At 51.8% G+C, this 9,540-nt stretch overlaps 1 protein-coding gene across 1 annotated transcript in view; it reads left to right on the top strand.

The window, feature by feature from the left end:
* The first annotated feature begins 665 nt into the window (after window positions 1-665).
* The window catches only part of PTGFRN (prostaglandin F2 receptor inhibitor), an 80,408-nt gene continuing 71,533 nt past the window's right edge, over window positions 666-9,540 (top strand). The window contains exon 1 of the mRNA XM_070367427.1: window positions 666-861. Coding sequence (XP_070223528.1) covers window positions 813-861 — 49 coding nt within the window. The 5' untranslated portion in view covers window positions 666-812. The remainder of the gene's footprint in view (window positions 862-9,540) is intronic.

Genomic DNA, 9,540 nt, shown 5'->3' with positions numbered 1-9,540 from the left:
GATCTGGGTTTTGATCTCGACACTTCGCGGTGAATCTTCGGGCAAGGCACCCAAACACTTCACGCCTCTGCACCTTGGAGGCTGGCATCCCCGGAGTTTACAGTCCTTCCATCTCTTTCAGTCCTATCTGGATAATATTTAGCCAAGTCCTAGCGGCTGGCTGGTGGGTGCTTCGTTCGGGACGAGTGGGTGACCGTGCGGGGAGTTAGCTGAGGGACCCGGAGGCCCACGTGGGGACTCCAGAGTGGTGGGACGCGGGGTGGCTCGGAATGGCGCTCAATCGATGGGATTTCCAGACGAGTCTTTCCAAGGCCAACTTTTAAAGGTCGGAGGAAAGTTTGTGGCGGGGCGGGGGCCCCGAGGTGGGGGGAGCCGGGTGGGCTGCGACGCCTCCTCCCCTTTAAGCGGGTGGTCCCAGCGCTGCCTCCGTTACCTGGAGCGGGGAGGGGCTTGGGAAAGTTTGTGTTTGTTGCTGGCAAAGCGCCGGATGGGAGGCGCGGGCGGGCGGGTGCTGCGGTTCTTCCCTCCTGCTTTCGGGAAGCGGTCGGGGCTGCAAGCTCGGCTCGGCGGGGCGGCCCTGGCGCCCGGCTCCCGGTGCCCGGCCGGCTGGAGGAGGCGGGCGGGAGCGGAGCGGAACGAGGGGCGCACGTCCGCCCCAGCGCTGGGATTTCTCGGCTCGCGAGGAGAGCGGAGCAGGCGCGCGGCCCAGGCGGAGGAGCGCTGACTCTGGAGCAGCCGGAGCTGGAGGAGGAGGAGGAGGAGAGGCGGCGGGGAAGGAGGAGGAGGGGGAGAGTCGCTCCCGCCCGGCGAGCATGGGGCGCCTGGCGCCGAGGCCGCTGCTGCTGGCGCTCCTGTCGCTGGGTGAGTGCGCGCGGGGCCCGGTGAGGCGCAGGGGGCTCGGCCGGGTGCGGGGGGACTGGCGGGGCGCGGCTGCCGCGCGCGGCCTGGAGCGCCAACGGGGCCGGGGCCGCTCCCGGGAGACCTGGCCGGGGTCCGCGGGAGGTAGGGCCCGGCTGGGGAGAGGGCGCGGGGCCGCCCGGAGCCGGGCGCGGGGTGCGAGTCGCCGTCCAGTAGGCCGAGCCTCGCCCCCATGTGCGGGGGGGAGTGGCCCGCGGCCGGCTTCCCCCGGCCCTCCGTACCTGTTAGTCGCCAGCTGCCGGCTCACCTTGAACTCCCGGCCCGGAAGGTGCCCGCGGTCCCGGCCCTAGTCCCAGGCTTGCGAGCGGAAATCTGCGGCTTTCATCTGCCCCGCCATGGCCGAGAGCGGCAGAACCGCGCTCCGCACACCCTACCCCGCGCCCAGCTGCCTTTCCAGGGAAGCGAGAGGATCCACCAACTTCCTTCTCCGAAGGTCACTGGGTGGTCCCGAGCGCTACAGTCGGAACGGGTGTGCGGGGCCCTCCGTTGTGTTAGCTGTAACTAGCTCTTCTGCCTCAGTCTTCTCCTTCAGCGCTTGTAGAAGCTGTCTCGCTGCATATATGCACACAAAGACCTGGGTGCCTTGGCTTCTTTAACTTTTCCTACCTGTTACTTTTCTCCCTTGCTGTCCCCTGTCTTGCACACTCTCTAAACCTCGGTCCCTCCTGATCATTTGACCCAGCGCCCTCCACCCAACCCAAGGAATCTTTGGTGTTTCCCCCCCGCCCCCATCTTCCATACACACAGACACCATCTTCACCTCGTATAATGTGGTTATATTAGTATAACCAAGTGGTTATCAGCCACAGAAATCATCTGCTTATTAAGTGCCCACCGTGGATCAGGGAGGCTGACTCTTAAAAGCTGTTCTTGAAGCCTTTAGTCAGTGTCAACCAGAACAGAAGGAATCCTGTGACCTGCGCGGGGATTTTCTTCCTCACCCCTGGAGATGGCAGAACTGAATCTTTTATAAGGCCACACAGTGTGTGGTGTCTGTCCTAGCCAGGCCCCAGCTGCACACAGGCTAAGTGACTACACTGCACTTATGGTCCAAGGGTCCCAGTGGAGGCCTTGCATTGCCACTCCCAGCCTGGCATCAGGTCTCACACTGGCCCCACCCCTGTTACTCCTGCCGCCGGTGGGGGCCAGCCTTTCCAGCTGCTACTGTGTTTTCTTCCTTCCCCTCTGAGGGGTTTTCTGGAACTTCCTCCCTAAGAGAGCTCACCCAGCCACTACACTGCTTTAGATGCCACCAGGTGCAGAAAGCTTGCACACCTTGCACTTGATTTTGTGGCGTCTCTTCTGTGCTCTCAGATCCTAGTGCTTTAGTTCTCTTCCTTTCACTCTGGGACCCTTGTGGGTTTTCCCTTTGTTGCACACCGCTGGTGATAGTCCACACCCATTACATAATTGGCTGATGTGTCTGGGTCAGGCAGGGCCACGGCCACTGGTTGCACTGATTGTGCACTGCTCAGCTCTAGGAACAACTCGAGGAGCTGCTGTCACTTTCTGCCTGTGTGAATGACCCTCCCTAGAGTTGTGTGATTCACAACCCTTGCACTAGTTAAGTGGGTGGGGCCAGGTAGAAATTCGAAAAGAATGTCCTTGAGTAACTGTGGTAAGAGGAAAAGAGAGAAAGGGCAAAGAGAGACTAACAAAAGCAAAAACAGAAGTGGGGAGAGCCCGGCTTGGGCTAGCTTTGAGGTATACCAGTCCACGCTGCCTGGCTGGCCGTCTCATGTCACCTATGCACAGGGAATGTCTCTGGTGTCACCAGTCAATGCCTTGTCCCCTAACAGTTACTGAACTTCATGTTTATGTGGTAACTCTGCCATACCGAATCTCACTTGGTGTGGCTTCAGTTTGACCTCCCAGATGCCCTCCCTGTGATACTCTACGCTGTACTGATCCCTGCCACCCAGCATGTTGATAAGCTAGATCATCTTTCCTCTTGTATTGCAACCTGGGCATGATCTTACTGTCACTCTCTTTGACCTCCATATTCACTCTGTTTCTCAACTCTGTCGCTTTTCCCATAGTGCAGACTCCAGCGTCTTCTGTTCTTCCTTTATCTAAAACTACTGTCCTAGCCCCAGTTCTGACAGCTCCCCACACAGATCTGACATCTTCCTGTTTGACTTTTCCTACCGGCCTCCCTTCGGATTGTTTTTGGAGGTGCCGCCTTAATTCCATGATCCCTTATGATTTTCTTCTGAGGATGTTCTGCCCCTTGTATTCTCTCCCCTACTACTTCTCTCTGAGTAGGGACTCTCATTCTAAGGAACTTGTTTGCTACCCTTTACATTGAATGTATGTAAACCTTCGGGCCTTTCCATTTCTCATGACCTGGGAAACTGTCTCCTTCTTCCCTCTTACCTGTCTATTTCCTTTCCCCCTTAAAACTGCTTCCTCCATAAAGCTTCTCTAAATGAGTCTACCTATCACGATCACAGCAGAACACACTCAGCTTCAGGTTTTCACTTCCATGGCCTATGTCTCATCCATCCATTTAATACAGCGTTTCTAGAATGCCCACTGTGGCAATAAGAGTGTCCCAGACAAATGACCAAGACATAGCGTCTCACTGAGTGGTCAGGTGGGATGGGCGGACAGTTAATAATAAAAGCTAACTACAAGCCAGAATGACATACCTGACATAGAAACCAGGTACTGGTAGGAAGCAAGGAAGAGGATGATAAATTTTGACTTGGGATTGAGGTTGATTTTGCTGAAGAGGTGACATTTGAGCTGAGCTGAGCCTTGAGGATAATTAGTATTTTGAGAGAAAGGATGGGAGAGGCTTCCAGGCTCCGGGGAAAGGCATCCAGCATGGATGAGTGGAAGGACATGGTTCATTCAGAAAGGGCATGGAAGTTCCATGAAACTGGAGAAGGGTGGAGGATACACTAGGAGGGCAAATTGGAAAAGTGGGTCTGGGCTGGATTCTGAAAGCTGTGCCTGCAGTGCTGAAGTCCTTGCCATTTGGATGGGCTTGTTGGCCTTGTAGGTGCTGCCACACAACTGTGCTTCTCCCATCAGAGCACTTATTTATCACTGTATATGATTTTTCCTGCTCTAAATCCCCACTCTGATTATATCCCATGAGACAGGGACCAGGTTGGTATTGTTCGCTATGGTATTCCTCATACTGAGTGTCCAGCACAGAGTAGGTGTTTGGTAAATACTGGCTGCCTGAATGAAGGCATGTATATATCATTTTATCTGTGGGTTATGGTCTGCCATTGCAAATTCGCAGTGTGAGATTGATACAGCATGGTGATGTGTTTGAGGAGGTCAGTCCTAGTGTGCAGCATGAATTAGAGAGTGGGAGGTGTGAAGACTGTGGAGAGGGATTAAGATACTCTCTTCATGTGCATCTTTTTTAAAAAAGTTGCAAATCCATCAAAATAGTTTCTAAACAACAAAAACATTACATCTTTTTTGAAATCCAAATTTCATGGATGGGTGCTGTATTATTCTATTGGGTAGGCTGAATTGTTCTCACAAATAGACTGAAAGCACAGTGGTTCAAACAACAGAAGTGTCTTTCCTAGCCATTCTTGGGGGACAGGGTAGGGGGTTGGGGATGTTTCCAGTGAAATGGTTGGGTGGGATTGCTGTTCCACATGGGCATTCTGAGCTCCCAGGCTGATGGTGGTTTTGCTGTCTTCAGCCCATAGTTTCTAAGTTTACCTGGGTTGTCATCATCACCTTTCCAGCCCAGTAAATAGGGGGCTTCCCAGGTGGCTCAGTGGTAAAGAATCCGCCTGCCAATGCGGGAGACACTGGAGATGCAGGTTTGATCCCAGGGTCAGGAAGATCCCCTGGAGTAGGAAATGGCAACCCACTCCAGTGTTCTTGTCTGGAAAATCTCCTGGACAGAGGACCCTGGCAGGCTACAGTCCTATAGGGTTGCAGAGAGTCAGACACACTGAGTGACTGAGCACATAGCACAAAGGGAAAAGAGCATGAAGGAGGCTATCTAGAGGCTTCCTGGGCTAAGCTCGGAAGTGGCTCCTATCACTTCTGCATACGCTTCATGGCAGAGGATTTGGTCCAGGCCACACTAGGTGCCAGGGAGGCTGGGAAATGCAGAGGAAGCTGGTAGCAGTGTGCTGACCACTGTGGAAGAAGAGAAGAAAAGATCTGGGGGACAGCTGGCTGTCTCTGTGTCACTTATAAAGAATATAAGGTAAAAGGATGAACGTGCCCACCCTCCCACTGCCCAGGCATAGCCACTCGTATATAATGTACATGTGTCCATATACTAAATATTGTGTTTGATTTATATATATATAATTTTATTTATTTATTTTTATGGTTGTCCTGGCTCTTTGTTGCTGTACGAGTGCTTTCTCTAGCTGTGGAGAGTGGGTGGGCTACTCCAGGTTGTGATGTACAGGCTGCTCGATGCGGTGGCTTCTCTTGTGGAGCCTGGGCTGTAGGGCACACGGGATCGGTAGTTAGGGCTACTGAGCACAGTCTCGATAGTAGTGGTGCACGAGCTTAGTTGCTCTGTGGCATGTGGGATCCTTCTAGATCAGGGATCAAACCTGTGTCTCCTGCGTTGGTAGGTGGATTCTTTACCAATGAGCCATCAGGGAAGCCCTGTTCGGGCTTTTTTCATAGCTTCTGCACAGCGTTCCACTCAGAACAGGCACAGAGTAATAATAGCTGCTATTTGAAACATGCATACCAAGCATGAGACTATTGAATTCTCTTGACAACAGTTTGAGAAAGGTACTGCTATTTTCTCCATGTTACAGATGAGGAAACTGCCAGCCAGAAAAGTTAAATAACTTGTCCGGATTCATACAGCTAATCCATGGTTGAGCCACAATTTGACTGCAGGACCCAAATTTGGTCTCTGCCGAGCTAGGATTGACTGAGGTTCGCCATCATCTTCGGCTGTGTACCCTGCAAGATTAGTTTAAGTGAAAAAGGATGCAAGTGGTTTGGGGTGAGTGCAGCCCAGGCAGGATTCCCGAAGGGAGGGTCCATGTCAGGATGTAATCCCTAAGGCATCACCACCCTGCTCTGAGGACACGGACCAAACTACAGCTTCCTCCAGAAAGCTCTGGAGGAGGAAGGCTGGCGGGAGGAACCCTAGTCAATCCATCCAGCTCCACCGTCTTTGAAGTGCCGTGGCCTTCAGAGAGTCCTCAGCTCTCATTTTAGCCTTGTTAACAGAATTCCTGTATCTGCCAAGCTGATGAATGCCTGCCCTGGCTATAATTATTCTTATTAGCCTGCCGAATAGGAATTCTAGTCATCGGCAATCATTCCTTACAAGGCAGTCGGGCCAGTCGGCATGTATAGGGCTATTTTGTTGCTGTGCCGAGCTGCCGAGTTGATTTCTACCCCATAGACTGAATGTACATTTCCATACTGGCGCTGTGTCTCACAGCTGAAGAAGGTGTGTGCTTATCTGTCAGTGTACGTCTGTGTCTCACTTTATCAAATGAAGTTGGGGGAAGCTGTCAGGGCAGTTCATAGCTGTTTGGTTTAATTGCCTTGGTTCCTTAAAGGCAGGGTAGCAAGGCCATTTGACGTTCTGCTTTGGGAAAATAACTTGAACTGGCAGAAAATTCGTCATAATTTATCTTCTGGAAAAGGCAAAGTGCTGTAGTTGGCACACCCAGTGCTTTTTAGATCTTGGAATATTTTCCTCCATACCAACTGTAGTCTTTGTGAAGCAACAGAATTAAACCCAGTAACTAACACTTTCATGGACCAACCGTGTGGTTTCCAGGGTCTAGAGATACTGGCACTGTGGGCAGATTTGTGTTCTTCGAAGTGTTGATTTCCCCCCAACACTCACAGTGTGTTCGTACTGGATTATGCGGTCGCTAAGCAGCTGGATTCAAGTTTAAATATAACATTCTGGGACCTCAACTGCATCCTACTTTGTGCTGTTATAAGTGGCTGAATGTGAAGGCATTGATATCCCTCAGGATGTTGCAGGGCATTGGAGAAACAGTGTTTGGCTTAGAGTTGCTCTTGTCTAGGATGAATTTACCTTAGAACTGTGAAGAGCAGCATTGTACATAAGGGTTCAGGGGACTTTTCAGAATGGGTGATACCTTGGAATCCTAATGAAATAGAGGCAGCAATGCAGACAGATGGGTTACTTCTCAGACCTTAAAAGTGATAGCAGGACTTCCCTGGCGGTCCGCTGGTTAAGAATCTGCCTGCCAGTGCAGGAGAGATGAGTCTATCCCTGGTCCAGGAAAATGCCACATGCTGCAGAGCAACTGGGTCCGTGTGCCACCACTACTAAGACTGTGCTAGAGTCCAAGGGCCACAATTACTGAAGCCTGTGCGCCCTGGAGCCTGTGTTCCGCAACAGGAGAAGCCTCTGCAATGACAGAAGCATTACAACTAGAGGGTAGCTCACAAGCTGCAACGAGGATCCAGCACAGCCATAAATAATAATTTTAAAAAGTGATACTAAGCCAAGAACATCCTTATAATGGTTCTTCCTTGTTGTTACTTAGGGTTGCTGCTGCTAAGTCGCTTCAGTCGTGTCTGACTCTGTGCGACCCATAGACGGCAGCCCACCAGGCTCCCCTGTCCCTGGGATTCTCCAGGCAAGAACACTGGAGTGGGTTGCCATTTCCTTCTCCAATGCATGAAAGTGAAAAGTGAAAGGGAAGTCACTCTTTACGACCCCACAGACTGCAGCCTACCAGGCTCCTCCATCCATGGGATTCTCCAGGCAAGAGTACTGGAGTGGGTTGCCATTGCCTTCTCCCTACTTAGGGTTAGACTGGACCAAACTTCCCTGCTTGTGGGTCATGATAAGGGACCCACATGGGGTTCGAGTGGGTTGTAGGTATATCATTATACTGACACCCTCAGCTCCTGGAACTCACAGGTCAGAGCTGCCTCAAAACCAGAAGCCCTGTCTACCCTGACAGCCATAGAGCTATTACCGTTTCCTGTGTGTGCTGTGATCAGATGAGATTGGCCATTCTCCCTCTTACCTGGGGGAGAGCCTTGCAGCCCCTGAGCCCCAGCCTGGCCTTGGGATGAGTAGTTTCAAGATGGAAGATGAGAGGCTAAGTGACATGGCATGTCGCTCATTGATTTATTTAGTGAATATTGAGAGAGTACCTCCAGCCAGGCCAAGCATTGTTCTCAGCTCTGGGGATGCTGCATCAGACAGAGCCAGCTCAGCTCTGCCCTCCAAGGATGGGACAGGATGGACTCAATGCGTGGTTGGTGGTGTCCCCGGAAAGTGCAGCACCACCAGCCCTGGATGATAGAGGCAAGGGTCAAGGGCGAGTTCATGGGAATGCCTATAGCAAGGGGACAGGAAATGGGAGGGAGAGTTCTCGAAGGAGTAGTCCCAGGGAGGAGAACCAGGAGATCACTGTCAGAAGCCAAGCAGAGGTGAATGCTGTAGATTTGTTAAAGGACAAATGGCCAGTGGGCTTCCCTAGTGGCTCAGTGGTAAAGAATTGCCTGCCAGTGTGGGAGTCATGGGTTTGATCCCTGGTCTGGGAAGATCCCACATGCCATGGAGCAACTAAGCCCATGTGCCACAACTATGGAGCCTGTGCTCTAGAGTCCGGGAACGAAAACTACTGAAGCCCATGTATCCTGGAACCCATGCTCCGTAACAAGAAAAACCACCACAATGAGAAGGCTGTGCTTTGCAACAAAGAGTAGACCTGCGCCCCCCCCCCCACTGCAACTAGAGAAAGCCTATGTAGCAATGAAGACCCAGCACAGCCAAAATTAAAAAAAAAAAAAAAAAAATATATATATATATATACACACACTTGGGGGAGAAGGAAATGGCAACACACTCCAGTATTCTTGCCTGGAGAATCCCGTGGACAGAGGAGCTTGGTGGGCTGCTGTCCATGGGGTCACACAGAGTCAGACATGACTGAAGTGACTTAGCATGCATGCATATGTACTTGGGCTTCCCTGGTAGCTCAGCTGGTAAAGAATCTGCCTGAAATGCGGGTGACCTGGGTTCAATCACTGGGTCGGGAAGATCCCCTAGAGGAGGGCATGGCGGCCCACTCCAGTATTCTTGCCTGGAGAATCCCGTGGAGAGAGGAGCCTGGAGGGATACAGTCCATTGCAAAAGAATGGGACACAACTTAGGGACCAAAATGACAACAGCAACATATTAATCCCTAGAACTTTGCTACTCAAAGTGGGGTCTGGGGGCCAAGAGTGTCAACAGCTCCTGAGAAAAAGCTCAGGACCTGGTCCAGTCTGCTGAATTCGAGTCTGTGGTTTAACCATATCCCCAAGGGATTCAAATGAGGGATTTAGAGGGATTCAAATTCTCTGAATTTTGAGATAGCCTTATCTGGAAGAGTGCTTGACACATGGGCTGTTTGGTGGCCTGGACATCCCTGGTGAACTCTGAGGCAAAGGCCGTGGTCAGAGCATCAGAGCTAGAGGAGTATGGGATGGTGTGGGCTCTGTGGGAATGAAGCAGGTCGTCAGTTAGCCATGAAAGAAGGTCTATAGTGGAGGACTTAGCCTGGTCTCCTGACCTTCTCTACCAGGTTCAGCAGCTGAGGAGCAAGACAGGGTCGTGGTGTGATCTCTCCAAGAGAGGAGGGTGCAGGAATTCATAAAAAGTTCTGACAACAT

This window comes from Bos mutus, chromosome 3 (genome assembly GCF_027580195.1).
Source record: "Bos mutus isolate GX-2022 chromosome 3, NWIPB_WYAK_1.1, whole genome shotgun sequence".
In the NCBI taxonomy this organism is placed as follows: domain Eukaryota; kingdom Metazoa; phylum Chordata; class Mammalia; order Artiodactyla; family Bovidae; genus Bos; species Bos mutus.
The sequence above is the reverse complement of the archived record's forward strand: the minus strand, read 5'-3'. Positions and strand labels throughout refer to the sequence as shown.